At 36.9% G+C, this 15,494-nt stretch overlaps 2 protein-coding genes across 2 annotated transcripts in view; one reads left to right on the top strand and one right to left on the bottom strand.

Annotated features, from left to right (window-relative positions):
- The window catches only part of LOC107681249 (niban-like protein 1), a 28,818-nt gene extending 22,287 nt beyond the window's left edge, over positions 1-6,531 (bottom strand). The window contains exon 1 of the mRNA XM_016477490.1: positions 6,095-6,531. Coding sequence (XP_016332976.1) covers positions 6,095-6,149 — 55 coding nt within the window. The 5' untranslated portion in view covers positions 6,150-6,531. The remainder of the gene's footprint in view (positions 1-6,094) is intronic.
- A 1,056-nt stretch (positions 6,532-7,587) lies between these two features.
- Positions 7,588-15,494, top strand: part of LOC107681214 (syntaxin-binding protein 1-like) — a 14,564-nt gene continuing 6,657 nt past the window's right edge. Inside the window, exons 1-6 of the mRNA XM_016477428.1 lie at positions 7,588-7,687; positions 10,952-11,001; positions 11,284-11,365; positions 11,486-11,562; positions 12,683-12,763; positions 15,146-15,294. Of these exons, the coding sequence (XP_016332914.1) occupies positions 7,651-7,687; positions 10,952-11,001; positions 11,284-11,365; positions 11,486-11,562; positions 12,683-12,763; positions 15,146-15,294 (476 nt within the window). The 5' untranslated portion in view covers positions 7,588-7,650. The remainder of the gene's footprint in view (positions 7,688-10,951; positions 11,002-11,283; positions 11,366-11,485; positions 11,563-12,682; positions 12,764-15,145; positions 15,295-15,494) is intronic.

Below are 15,494 nucleotides of genomic sequence, written 5' to 3' on the forward strand. Positions count from 1 at the left end.
TCAGCGGGTGTTGCATTGCTTCAGTCCAAAAGAACTTAAATAAAAAGCGCCCATCCATAAAAAAAAAGTATCTCACACTGCTCCGGGGGTGAACAAAGGCCTCCTGTAGTGAATCGGTGTGTTTTTGTAAGAAAAATATCCATATTCAAAACGTAATAATCACTTTAATCTAGCTTGCGCTCACTGTTGTACACGGAAGAAGCTCCAGGAGCATGACGTAAGACATCGGCTTTGCGCATGCGCCGCTCAGAAGTGACGAACGCGGAAGCGCAGGGGAGAGATCCAAACAAAACAACGGTCACTTATTAGAATTATTTGTAGAAGAATGTCGGGAGGATTTCGATATAAGCCAAGAGGAGACTGGTTTTCCTTTGCTAAAGTAAGGAAAATTTGCTTCCTTTGATCCTGTAAACAAACGTTGGTTTTCACGAGACTCACAAGCGCATGCGCAACGCTGAACTCATACATCATCCACCCGGAGCTGCTTCCGTGTAGGACTGTTGGCACAAGCTACATTAAAGTGATTATTACGTTTTGAATATGGATATTTTTCTTACAAAAACGCATAGATTCGCTACAGGAGGCCTTTGTTCACCCCCCGGAGCCGTGTGAGACATTTTTTATGGATGGGCGCTTTTTATTTAACTTCTTTTGGACTGGTGCATGCAACACCCGCTGAGTGGCATTAAACAGCTTGAAAGATCAAAGACAATTTTTAATATAACTCCGACTGGATTCGTCTGAAAGAAGAAAGTCATATACACCTAAGATGACTTGAGGGCGAGTAATTTATGGGCTAATTTTCATTTTTGGATGAACTAACCCTTTAAGAAAGATCAGTGAAATCACCTGCACATTAAAAATAGCTCCAGTTCCTAAAATAAACATACAACTGGAATAACAGTAGGGGATATTTCAAGATTATATATGATTGCTATGACTGATAAAATTTAAGTTTCATACAGGGTGAGACTCAAACAAATCAGATCCATACAGTTAAATGCTCAAGTTCAAACATCAAAGCAAATTATAAACAGGCCTGACGTATAGCATTTACATACTTCAGTCTGCCAAGTCAAATGCACACATGTAGGAACACCCTAAAATGTGTACGGTCTACACTGCAGAAATTAAAAGTCTGTAGAGCTCTGCTTATGATTTCTCCTGACCAACTCTCAATCTATCATATTTGCCAGAATATGTAATTAAATGAACTGCTAAAGCCATTAGGCTGTTGTGCAGCCAGCACTTAACAGAGGGGAATGTGAAAAAGGAGACAAGGAGGCTCAGAATAAGGTCAACCTGACCATCTGCATTGTTTTAAAAAGTACCATATTAGAAGCGATGGGAAATACGTGATGATCTTACTTGCCAAGAAAGCTATGAAATATGAATTGAACCTACTGCAGTGTTGTTACTGTTAACTAAAACTAACGCTTGTGCTAATTTAAATACAGCTGAAATAAATAAAATACAAATATTTGATGAAAAACGTACACTTTAAAAATGTCGGCACCAATAGCCTCGTGGGCAGCGTGCTGACATATAGCACCATTGCTCTTCGGGCATCCCCAGTTCGAGTCCTGGCTCATGGACCTTCCCCAATCCCGCCCCCCCCCTCTCTCCACTTTGCCCTAATATACTGTACTATCCTAATAAAGGCAAAAAATGCCAAAAATAATAAATAAATAAATAAAAATGTGAATTTTGCATCAGAAACTAACTGAAATTAAATGAGAAAGTACTAAAATTACAAAAAAAAAAAAATAAATTACGAAAGAACAGCAAAATTACAAAAAATAAAGCCAATTTAAAATGTATTAATAAATACTATAATAGTCTATAAACAATTATTTGCATGTGTTGTTTATTTGCATTGTTTTAGCACCTGATGAATCACAAAACTACAAACTTTGTTTTGAAACAAAAACTCACTTCTATAATAGCAACTTGTCTGAATATTAAAGGTGCAGTAGGAGATCTTGGAAAATGCTAACTTTAGCCTGATAGCACTGAAAGCGAACGTACCACCGTCCCTACAATCGCCGTCCAAAGCCACGCCCCCTTACCCACCCTACCTGCAAATCGCTGTCCAAAGCCACGCCCCCTGAACGCATGAACACGAACAGACCAGACGACCAGAGACAACATTACTACAATACATCATATGTCATTCACTGGTGAGAAAACTTTATAGTACAGTTAGAAAAAGTATTACAATACGAAGGAAGATCAGGTTGTTGATGTTTGCCTGCCATTATCGCCCTGTCTGCACATCGTACGTGAACGTACTGATGATGACGTATCCTATCTGCGCGAACCGGGTGCTCAGAGGTATGCAAATACAAATGTTGACAGGCAGGTAGGAAAGCCAATCAAAATGCTCAGAACGAGCGTTTTGATTGGATGAACATTTCTTGGTCCTATGCCTTCCACAGAATATATAAATACATTTAGACCACTTCACTTAATGATTGCTATTGGGCTGTGAAGAGACTTTTAGCCAGCATAACAAAAAATGTTTCTGAAGACAATCACCTATACTGCACCTTTAAAGATACTGCCCATTTCAGGATTATGGGTAGTGTAGTTATACATGTACAGACAGTGATGGTGGGAACAGAGCTGACTGTAAGGGCTGTGCAGTTGTTGCTGCACCATTGTTTGCACACTGATCAGGCATCAATCTTTTACAAACACCCTTAGGCAGATCCCCAATGATCTGCTGCCATGCCAAATCATTCCTGACACAAAATTTCACAATCCCCCATCTCATCACAAATCCAACGAACGAAGCTTGCTTTTCTCAGTAACTGATTTCGACACTAAAACAAACATCTCAGTAATGTGCATGAAGCTGAAGGTGGGAAAGAAATCTTTGCAAGCTCTGCTTTGGTAATGTGGCAGCTGGCCTTCAAGGGGGTGGGGAAAGAGGAAAAGGAAGTTTCTTTGGAATGTGTCCATGTCAGAGCGGACGAAGTGAAAGCTCTTGAGAGGGAAATCTGGGAGCTCAGATCCTGGTACTGACAACAAGAATATGCTATGGAAGTTCTGGGAAGGAAAAAGGTAACATGACCAAAGAATCTCTCCAGGCCTGGAAATGTCAAGTTGTTCATGACCATAGGAGACTTGCAGCATATACGATGCATGGAAAGACTTCACACATTACTATACATGTCAGAATGCATTTAAAATAAAAAAGGGTGCTAACAGAAGACATTTCTTTGAGAGGTTGAATGAAAACAATGGTTATGTACTAGGCCCCAGGTCGGGAAGAAACCACAAGATAGAGGGCATGTGCATGTTCATGTGAATCTCTCTAAGGCTGAGAGCATTTGTGTATGTGTGTGTGTGCTGTTTGTTTATGAGTCACTCACTGAATGAGTCTCATGTGATACTTGGTGCCATGCCTTGTTCCTTTTTAATTTCATTACAAGCTCAAGAACAAATCAAGTTAGCATTAACAGCCACTTCAAAGAGAGACTCCGAAGCCTCACGCTGAAGATACTGCTTGCACTTCATTAGCCAATGAAACAAACTATAACCACAGAGCAACTCAATTACACTTAAACAGTGCAATCAGAAAAGTATTTGTAAGGACTAAGACTGCATCTTTCCTTTGTTTGTTACATTCATACTATGGCTGCACGATAAATCGCACGCGATATTTAACGCGCATCTTATCAGTAAAGCCGGTTCTGTAATCAGCGGTAAATCTCCATCACCTGCGGGCTTTCACATTGAGCAGCATTAACTACACAGAGAAGAGAAAGGTGAGGTCATACAGTCAACAACAAACAATAGCCCACTGTTGATGTTTCATATTGTCTGACAAGCTGACTGCATATAGGCAGATTCTACTACAGTTCCACACATTTTTATAGAACCTGAAAAATTAAGTCAGTCACACCCCCTATGAATTAGCTTATGAGAGTAAGCATACACGGCCTGCTGAACAAAGGTTATCTAAATGTTGAGTATGACAGATCATCCAGGCAGCCTCCTTAATGCTGTTAGGCTCTGCATGCATTCCTGAGATTCCTTATCTGATATGTGCTTTCTCTTAAAATGTGCAAAAGGAGAGAAAATGGAAAGTTAACAGTTCTTTCTTGCATTTCTCAAATCAATCTCAGTATCAATTTTATCTTACAATGATACAAAATTATAAGCAGCAAAAACTGTGCTTTTTATTTTCCCACAGTGACACCCCAGCCAGATAATGTTTCCAGACTAAATCAACAAATAAAAGATTATTTACATTATCCTTTGAGTTTAGTTAGATTTTTAATACAAAATTTCTCCAGTAGTTAAAGGGGTCATATGATGCTATTTTAAAGATCATTATTTTGTGTATTTGGTGTAACAGAATGTTGACATGCTTTAATGTTCAAAAAACACATTATTTTTCAAATACTGTACATTATTGTAGGTCCTCTATGCCCCGTTTAGTCTTTGCAACTTTACAGATCTTCTTTATGCACCAAGAGCTTGTAACACTCCAAAGAGAAAGGAAAACTTGAAATCGCATGATATGACCCCTTTAAAAGTAACAAAGTAGTTAAAAGGGTCAGAAATTAACCAAGACTCATGCAAAATTGCACAATCACCCAAAAATAACAACAAAAAAAAAACTCAGATGATTTTACCTGGATTCTATTATAGGATTGTATTATTTGGGTTTAGTGTCTCTACAGACACCTGTAGCTGTTAAATATCTGTATTTACTGCATTATAAAATAAGGTTGCAAAAATTGAATGGTTTTGATTGAAAACAACAACAAAACAACTGAAATCAGCCTTGAAATACTGAACGCTGAAGCAAAATCTCCAACAGCCCATGGAACAGATTAAATCTCAACCTATTCTGACCATATTTGATGCTGATAGGACTTCATAGGTAATACCCATAACTATTCAAACTGACCATTTAAGTCAGTTAAATGGTTTGTTTGTACATAAATGTACTATATGTTGTGATTTAACTTTTGTATTTGTTCCTAAATACAAAAGTTATCTTCTGGCACTGGTAGGTAATCTTCTGCTATAGTATCCACAGTGAATGTCAGCATTTACTCAAACCCGTTCCACCCAAACCACACCTGACCACAAAGTTCTGAAGAGATGCAGGCCACCTGGTCACCCACACAAATTTATTTACAATTCATTTGATTTTTTCATGATTTATTTAAGATATCAACAATAGTGCGTGTTTGTTTGTTTATTTCTTTCTTAACGCCAATCCAGCATCTGTGGCTATATTCATGGCGAAATCCAGTTAATCCATACACAAGTCGATCCATACACACAAGTCTTGTCTTTACACACACGTCCGGGGACAATTTAGAATGTTCAATTAAAGGGGTCATCATGTGTTTGGGCTGTGGGAGGAAACCGACTGTGCTTGTTGGAAGGAGGGGCTTTGTTGAAAACGATGCGTTTGAGATAGGCGGGGCATAGAGGACCTACAATAATGTACAGTATTTTAAAAATAATGTGTTTTTTTGAACATTAAAGCATGTCAACATATTCTGTTACACCAAATACACAAAATAATGATCTTTAAAAAAAAGCATCATATGACCCCTTTAACCTAACCTGCATGTCTATGGGAGGAAACCGGAGCACCCAGCGTAAACCCATGCAGACTCCACACAGAAAGGCCTCCTGTCCGTGCCGGGGCTCGAACCGGGGACCTTCTTTATCAACAATAGTGCAACTCACATGTATCTTGTACATCCTAATGGAGAAGCACTATGAGTTTAATCCTCTCTCTCTCTCTTTTTCGATTCTTACTAATCATACAGTGATTATTTATGCACTGTGTTATTTAAAACTTATAAAAAGTAACATGAAATACTGTGCCACGTCGCAAAAAACTTTCTCTTTAGTGCGGCAACGGCGCAAAGTTCATTATCCCACGTTTACTTTTTGGGGTAGAATGTAAACCCTTTCACCCAAAACCCCAGCACTGGCCTTAACTGAAATTGCATTGCAACCATTTCGCAACACCATATTTGACATACCAAGATTATCTATCACGTCTTGCAATTAGTAAAGCATCGCGGTTAGCAGACAAGTCCATCAGAGCGCTTACCTGTTATAACCTCCCGTTTGGCTTCGTCCAGATGAGTTGAGATCAAATCCCCCATCGCGCCGCTGATAGATGGCAAATACTGCTGGATCGGTCAAATTCGTCTCTGAGGAGCAACTCTGTAGTAGCAGCAGGGCGCTGGTTTCTTATGATAATATATGAACTGAAGTTGATTTTAGCGGCTCCGCCCTCTTTTTACTCAAGTAGTTTGAACGCAGGAAGAGTAGCTGGAGTTACATATAGAGTTGACAGGCACCGCGCTGGATTAAAGAAGGCTTAGTTTTCCATAACTCTTGGTGTAGTGCTTCTTTAGTCCTGTGTGAAGCACAGACTCTGTGCTCGGTTTCTGCGTCAAAACACACGTTTCTTTAGGAGACACATGAGCGTGCTGAAGGCGGGGTTGCAGGATTCTGAATTCACCTCCAATTAGAGGCGGGGCTGTGCGTTCATTCTAAGCATTATGATTCTAAGAGCGAATCAAGGGGTTTGAACAAATCTGTGAACTAATCGTTTCCATCAACTCTATGTAATGACTCAAAGTTGTTCACTTTTGGAAGGGCATTTCCTGACTTCAAGGACTGACTATAGTATGAGAAAATTAAGGTGACAAATAGCACATCAACAAATTTAGGTTAATTAACGAGGCATCTCGTTATGAATGTGGGCAAATGACTAACTAGTATTATACACAAAAAGGGGGTATAACGACGTAATTGAAACTCCTAATTAAGTCTATTGTCATTGGTTTTTTTTTCAATAGCTTAAAGTCAAGCCTAAAATCTTCCGAAAGATTCAAAAGAATCACTTAGATGAATCAAATTTCTCACCACTATAGGCAGAGCTTGATTTTTAAGACATACAAGAAAATGTATGCAATGTTCCAAAAATACTATAAATAAAGCATACAATTTAATTTAACTTAACTTTTTTTTTTTTATTGTCTGCGATACTTTGCTGTAGGAAAGATAAATGCAAAACAAACCTGGTTTATGTTTTTTTTGTCATGTATGAAATAATAAGCTAAAAATATAAAAAATATAATTTTATAGGGAGATTTAAAGAATTTTAAAATAAATGAGTGAAGCATTTCTCTGAAGCGGCCACTTGCATTGGGCAGAATAAAAAGACGATGTCGCCCTCTAGCGGGCGCTAGTGCTCTTTTCTGGTATTCTTTCTGACAGAAGCACAACTACAGTAAATGCATTGTAACGCAATTATTGCGCAAACGTTAATTTTTCTTGATGTGAATTTAAAATCCCTTACTTTCATAGCAGTTCATATAACTGTATGCAATACCCCAAAACATGAGTAAAACAAATCGCTCACAAAAACAGTCAATGCCTCATCAATACATGACAGAAGCTGCTGGAAGGCTATGCTTAATATGCACAAATGTGCGTGTGTGTAGTTTACAAGACATGCAGCATATGTCAACAGTGGAGCTGCGGAGGCGTGTGGTGGGATTAGGCATCGACGCAAGTACTGCATCCCATTTACACCAACTGTAGCTCTGAGCGCACTGCGAGTCCAGCAGGGAGACAGAGAGAACAGGAGACAGCATGGCATCTCTGGGGCTCAAGGCGATTGTCGGAGAAAGTAAGAAATGTTTTGTTCAAGTTGATTTAGGGCTAAATTTGTGATGTATTTAAAAGTGATATTTCAGCTATTTCTAATTTGTGGTATTTGAATGTTACTGCACTATTCACCAACATAATCCTCATACAGTAACACTGCTCTTCTTAAATTCTTTAAATTTAACACTCTTATTATATTATATTATTATATTGCACTATGCAAATGATTATGATGTAGCTAAAAGCACACTGGAGATTGGAGATACACAGTAATCTGTGTAGTCCTGTAGGATTAAGGATCTAGATATGAGGGGAGGCTCATAATGCTTTTGGGTGGAAGCACAAAGAGTGGAAAAATGGGCCTGAGTACATATAATACAGGCAGGAATTTGTTCTTAGAAAAAGCTGTTAAGAAAAGCTATTAAACAAGGCTGGTGTTAGATGTTAATTGTTCAGTCTGACATATGTTGTGCTTATTTTTTATATCTGTCTTTTCTATCTATCTACTGTATATATCTATGCAAGGCATTGTGATTGTGATTCCTTTACACCATGATATTAGTCACCTTTTGTTATATCTATAGGCTCAATGGATGTTAGATTTGTCCTATACTCCATCCCTTTTTACAGTTTTGACATGCCAGTTTCAAAAATGTACTTTTTTTAGTAGCCCTGGATATTTTCTGGCTCTAAATGCAACCATGAGGATTGACAAGATTTCCAGGGTTCATAATGCACTCTCCGATTGTTTCTTTCATCAGAGCCAGACTTCACTTTTCGCCATCTGTCCTGTGTCATTCTTTCTTGTTATTTCTGTAGCCATATATAGTGCTGGTGTTGATTAAATCTTAAAAGATTCTGAGGAAAAACATTACCAATTATCACTTGTGAATATTTGTTACTTTTGCCAATGTGTACATCAAGGACTAAATATTCATTACTGCATCAACATCAGGAAAAATTACACATAGCATAATAGGTATATATCAAAAATGCTGCTGGATGGTATTTGTCTATTCATGTATTTGGACATATTGGTTTGTACTATTAATATTGTATCTGATTTTAGTCTGTTAGTATCTAAAAGCTTTCAATCCAGTTTCCACCCTTTTTAATCTCACTAGCAACTTTTTTTATAAACAGAAATGTTGTCAGACTGGATGTTGATTTGTTGTTCGACAATTTCAGTAATAGCCTGTGTGAGGCTCATCACAAGTTTATTTTAATGCAGCAACACTTCTGGGTGTTAGAACTGACAGATACAGCGTCAATAGCTGTGAAATGTGTTATATGCAGTGTTGGGGAAAGTTACTTTTAAAAGTAATGCATTACAATATAGACTTCACTTTTCGCCATCTGTCCTGTGTCATTCTTTCTTGTTATTTCTGTAGCCATATATAGTGCTGGTGTTGATTAAATCTTAAAAGATTCTGAGGAAAAACATTACCAATTATCACTTGTGAATATTTGTTACTTTTGCCAATGTGTACATCAAGGACTAAATATTCATTACTGCATCAACATCAGGAAAAATTACACATAGCATAATAGGTATATATCAAAAATGCTGCTGGATGGTATTTGTCTATTCATGTATTTGGACATATTGGTTTGTACTATTAATATTGTATCTGATTTTAGTCTGTTAGTATCTAAAAGCTTTCAATCCAGTTTCCACCCTTTTTAATCTCACTAGCAACTTTTTTTATAAACAGAAATGTTGTCAGACTGGATGTTGATTTGTTGTTCGACAATTTCAGTAATAGCCTGTGAGGCTCATCACAAGTTTATTTTAATGCAGCAACACCTCTGGGTGTTAGAACTGACAGATCCAGCGTCAATAGCTGTGAAATGTGTTATATGCAGTGTTGGGGAAAGTTACTTTTAAAAGTAATGCATTACAATATTGCGTTACTCCATAAAAAAGTAACTAATTACGTCACTTAGTTACTTTTTATGGAAAGTAATGTGTTACTTTACTAGTTACTTGAAAAAAGTAATCTGATTACGTAAATCTCGTTACTTGTAATGCGTTACCCCCAACACTGGTTATATGACTGCAGGAAGCTGTTGCGTTTGGGATCTCGCCATTCAATGGAGCTTTTAAAAGGGCAGTAAAAATGATTCAGGTCCATTGTGCTCACATCCAGTGGCAGAGATACAAAGAGAGAAAGAGAGTGAGAAAAAGAAAAAAAGGAGTGACAAAGAGCAGGAGAAAGAGAGACAGAGGAAGAACAAAAATAGAGAGGCTGGTGGTGTAAGAGGATTGGGAAGAGATTAGGCCTATGATTGCTGGGTCTCTCTCACCACACAATATATATCATTTAAACTAACAAATCAAGTTGATCGTTTCATTTTCTGCTGTCATAAAAGACATGAATGGTATATTTGATTTCTTTTTTTATTATGTGGTTTCATACAATTTTCTTAATCATCGACTTATTATATCATTAACTAAGCACTAAATGCAAAAAGGAAAAAAAAATCTCAACACCAAATCACACTGAACAAATTACAAAAGAATCCTCATATCGTACTTAAATGTGATGCTAAGCAGCAAACCATAATGTTATAATAATAAATTCAGCCCAGACCCATGTTCTTCAGTCTCTAGAGAGAGTATTTTGCAGTTTTAAACATATTAAAAAAAAAAGGAGAGAAGGTCTAGACTCAGCAACACCTCTACCTGATACTTTTGGCAAACTCTGCATAGTTGTCTCAGTGGACTGTGTGGAGAAAATGTCTGCCAGAGAGAGTGTATGATTATGCAGTGTTTTAGCACAGATATATTTGAAGTGACATTCTCTCAGATATATTTAAAGTGAGGCAGACATGCTCCCATTATCACACACCTATACTGTATATTTTAAATGACAATTTTTTTTTCAATATTCTTAACATATATTGAGTATGAAATATAGTAATTTAAGATCTTTGTCTGGATATCGGTCTCAGTCAATGCTATCATTATTTCAGATTAATTTATTAATTATAACATATCTAAGCATTGTAACATCAATATTACAGTCACAATGGTAAGAACCAAGGCTAGAGAATGTAAGGTTTTGTTTAGTCATTAGCTATATATTATTTCTTTTCTTCTTTAATAAGGTATTTTCTTGCATTTGAGATTTGAGACGTTTCCTATAATCTTGACTTAAATTTGGACTCAGATTTGCTTCATCTCTTGCATCCAAAATATTGATGTTTTCCCTGAACATTGTCTTTTTTGCTATCTCCATTTTGCAGAAATCACTGTTTTTCATGTTTTTTGTTTATGCTACAGAGATTATGAATGATGTCATTAAGAAGGTGAAGAAGAAGGGAAAATGGAAGGTACACATCAATCTCACCGTCTATTCATCTGAAGAATCATTATGAAAAAGATTGTTGATGTGTTGTAATGTGCAGCATTTGTTTGTGTCAAAACACAATCTTTATTTAGTCTGTGCAGTATGATAAAAAAGAATCTTGAAATGAACTTGAATCAAAGATGACTCATTAAATAGACTCAGAAGCATCCCATGTTGGCGAACAGCATTTAAAACGTTGTGTTACACTGGTCTTTGATTTGTTACGTGGTGTTCTACATATATAATGCATGCTGTTCTCCCTCAGGTATTGGTGGTGGACAAGCTCAGTATGAGAATGGTCTCATCATGCTGTAAAATGACAGATATTTTGTCTGAGGGAATCACAAGTGAGTTTTACTCCTGTAGAAATGCTTCAAACAGGCACAAAACCACTTAACTGTATAAATTATACAGCAATTTGGCTCAAATTGACTTTTTTCCATAACCATTTCCTTTAATTTCTCCAGTTGTTGAGGACATAACCAAGCGGCGTGAGCCTCTTCCTACCATGGAAGCCATATATCTCATTACTCCATCTGATGAGGTAAGTTATTTTTAGACATAAAACAGCGCTTGCATGGGAGTTTGTATTATATCCCATCATACACAAGATGATAGTTATTGATATACAATACAATGATGAAATGTTATCAATTGTAATTTCAGCAAGGATGCATTCATTTGATGAAGGAACAGTAAAGACATTTATAATGTTACAAAAGATTTCTATTTTTAAATAAATGTTGTTCTTTTGAACATTCTATTCTTTCAAAGAATTCAAAAGATCTAGACTCAATGAACCCCGAAAAAAAATATATCACAGAAAAACATTTCCACTGTTTTCAACATTGATCATAAGAAATGTTTCTTGAGCATAAATCAGCATTTGAGAATGATTTCTGAAGGATCATGTGACACTGAAGACTGGAGTAATAACTGCTGAATATTCAGCTTTGCGTCACAGGAATAAATTACTTTTTAAAATATTTTGAAATAGCAAACTGTTATTTTAAATCGTAATATTACACAGTATTAATGCTTTACTTGATTTTTTGATCAAATAAATGCAGCCTTGGTCAGCATAAGAGACTTTAAAGGAACACTCCACTATTTTTGAAAATAGGCTCATTTTCCAACTCCCCTAGAGTTAAACAGTTGAGTTTTACCGTTTTAGAATCCATTCAGCCGATCTCCGGGTCTGGCGGTAGCACTTTTAGCTGTAGCTTAGCATAGATCATTGAATCTGATTAGACCGTTAGCATCTCGCTCAAAAATGACCAAAGAGTTTCAATATTTAAAACTTGACTCTTCTGTAGTTACATTGTGTACTAAGGCCGACGGAAAATGAAAAGTTGCGATTTTCTAGGCCGATATGGCTAGGAACTAAACTATACTCTCGTTCCAGCGTAATAATCAAGGAACTTTGCTGCTGCACCCATGGTACGGCAGCAAAGTTCCTTGATTATTACGCTGGAACGAGAGTATAGTTTAGTTCCTAGCCATATCGGCCTAGAAAATCGCAACTTTTCATTTTCCGTCGGTCTTAGTACACAATGTAACTACTACAGAAGAGTCAAGTTTTAAACAGGAAAAATATAGAACCCCTTTGGTCATTTTTGAGCGAGATGCTAACGGTCTAATCAGATTCAATGATCTATGCTAAGCTGATAAGTAAATCCCGTGCCTCTAAATCCATAAAGACACTGACTGAGATTAACATCGCCTTCCTGCCCTATGAATCACAGGTGAGTAGCTTCTACTTTACACTCTGAGACTCGAGAAAGAAGGGATGATGCATAGGAAGATGTATGGAGATGTGGGGGGAAGGGTTGTATGATGCTAGAACGTTCGAGAGCAGCTTTGGTTGGGCTGTGTCTGTGCCGCCAATCCTCTGTTGTTGCCCTCTATAATTAATCCTGAGGCGTGGCTGAATCAGCCCTCCCTACACCAACCCTATTCCTGCTCCCCATTGGCTAATGCCCCATCAATGAGTCACCGGGCAGCCAATGAGAGAGAGCGTGGAGTTGGAATTTGGTTGGATGTCAGTAGGGTTATGTACATGTGACAGATGGGGCAGTGTGTTGAGGCTAGTGTGTTAGGATAGGGAGAGAGAGATGCAACACTGATATGGATTATAGGTCAAGCTGAGGGAAGAAAAGAGGATAGTGTAGTTATTATGTGGCGGTAGATTAATCTGAAAACCATGTTTTTGGCCAAACATGCAGAATGTACAGAATACAGCACACACATACAGGCACAGGCGAGGCAGGTGACATATCGATGAGTTATTACTATTGTGAAAGAGGATTATGGGACAGTAACAGCCCTATAACAGCCATTAACATATATCCAGTGGTGGATGAAGTACCTTCACTTTTACTTTTAGCTGGTTCTCATGGGCAGATGGACAACGGTGAGATGTGAGTTGCCATAGGACAGGAAGCTGCTTGGTAAAAGTTACCTGCGGCACTAAAACAATTACAAATTAGCGAGTGGGCTCAAACTTTAAACTGCTGCTGTGAATCAGTAAGATTGCAATAAAAATATCACATGGCTGAGAACATCCTGTGTAGAGTTGGTCACAGGGGACTTTATAGTTTTATTTTCAGATGAATTTTAAGAAGTGGTTCTCAACCAGTGGGCTGGAACCCACTAGGGGGCCTCAGCACACTTCCAAGGGGACTGCAAGATGGCTTAAATGTAAATTAAGAAATTTTATTTCTTTTAATATTACACTGTATATTACAGTTATTTAAAATATGACAAAATAAGCATCAAATAAGCTAAAACAGCTAAAGATGTGAACTGACATCATATTTCTCTATTTTATAGATATTTCGTACATCATGTTTCTCTTATTTTAATATTTTCCATCAACAGCTTTCAGTCTTTTCAATCAAAGAATGAGGGTTCCCATGGTGTTTAAAATTTTCATTGTTATATTCTAGACCTGAAAAGGTCATGGGAAAAAAAAAATTTCAACCGCAAAGTAATAGGAATTTTTATAATGAGTATACACTTTTGTAGTTATGTCAGGCTCTAAAATGTTTTATTGGGTGGAAATGACTGAAAAACTTCTATTTGTGAGTCAGAAATATAATAATAGGCTAATAATAATAATAATAAACCCTTTATCCTGTAATGACTGAATAAAAAAACATGCAAATACAAAAAGAGTGTGAGAAGTTTCTGAAACTTCTGGCGTTACAGAAATTATTTATAATAGTTTGAATTATTTTAAATAAAATTAATTATTTGATTATTTTGTCACTCCTAGTTTCTGTTGATAAATATGTTAGCTGTTCTTGTTACAGCAGTAGCATCAGAAATATCTTCAAATATAGTCTTGACAGTGAGGGGCCTTTAATTCACAAAGGCTGAAAACCACTGATTTAGGGACAGAACATGTAACCTAAAGAACATATTTTTTTTACAGTTATGTGAAGCAGGTCTTTAGACCAGTGAGGATTCACTGTGGGCAGTCAAAAAAAACAAAAAAAAACAAACGAAGGAAGGAAAAAAAAAAAAAAAAAATTTTTGCAAAAAACAAACGAAGGAAGGAAAAAAAAAAAAAAAGAAGTTCTGTCAGTCTGTTGGAATTACGGCTAGTTAGGCCAAAAACGAACATGGTAGATTAAACTGAAGTAGTTAGTAGCCACTTTATCTCACCACACTTGGTCATGGCACACTATTTGCGTTCTACATCTCTATTTGTTATTGAGTCTATGTTTTAGCAGAAAGATGTTTTGAACTATGTTTTTAGAGAAAGACTCTCTCTGTGTTGGAATATGCCTACTTCCTTATTAAACAGTATATGAGACCAGTGTCTGAAAACAGTAAGCGAAAGATACCAGAATGACCTACTACTTACAGCAAAATTATGATTGAAGCTTTAATTCTGATGAACACTTTACATCTGAATATGGGTAGTATATATTTCATTCATATTAAAACTGAATATTTTACAACAATCGCAAAAGTGTGTTTCAAACCAAATATAGTACCTAGTCAACAGTATGCAATTTCAGTGATGCAGCTCATGAATCCATGTTTGAATACATTTGAATCTCATTGAAGATCTGAGATGTTAAGAATAAATGTATCTATTTTTGCTACGTTGTTCTCAGGTGTTCTCAGTGGACAGACAAGATGCCTTCCAGGATTTCTACAGCCCGTTTAAAGCTGATGTAAAGAACCAGGTGTTGGAGCGTTTAGCCGAGCAAATAGCCACCTTGTGCGCCACAATGAAAGAGTACCCAGCTGTTAGATACAGAGGGTGAGAGAGGAAGAAGCAGCACACACACTTACCATCAATCTCACATTCTCATAAACACCATCTGCTGATGTAACGCCAAGCATCATCAGCCATCTGCAAAGAAAATATAAAAAACACAAGCACACAACTGTTATTTAAAAAATCAGATATAACAGATTGTACACTCTAAAAAATGCTGGGTTGTTTCAACCCAATGTTGG

The sequence above is a fragment of the Sinocyclocheilus anshuiensis genome, unplaced genomic scaffold (genome assembly GCF_001515605.1).
Source record: "Sinocyclocheilus anshuiensis isolate Anshui unplaced genomic scaffold, SAMN03320099.WGS_v1.1 scaffold1495, whole genome shotgun sequence".
Taxonomy (NCBI): domain Eukaryota; kingdom Metazoa; phylum Chordata; class Actinopteri; order Cypriniformes; family Cyprinidae; genus Sinocyclocheilus; species Sinocyclocheilus anshuiensis.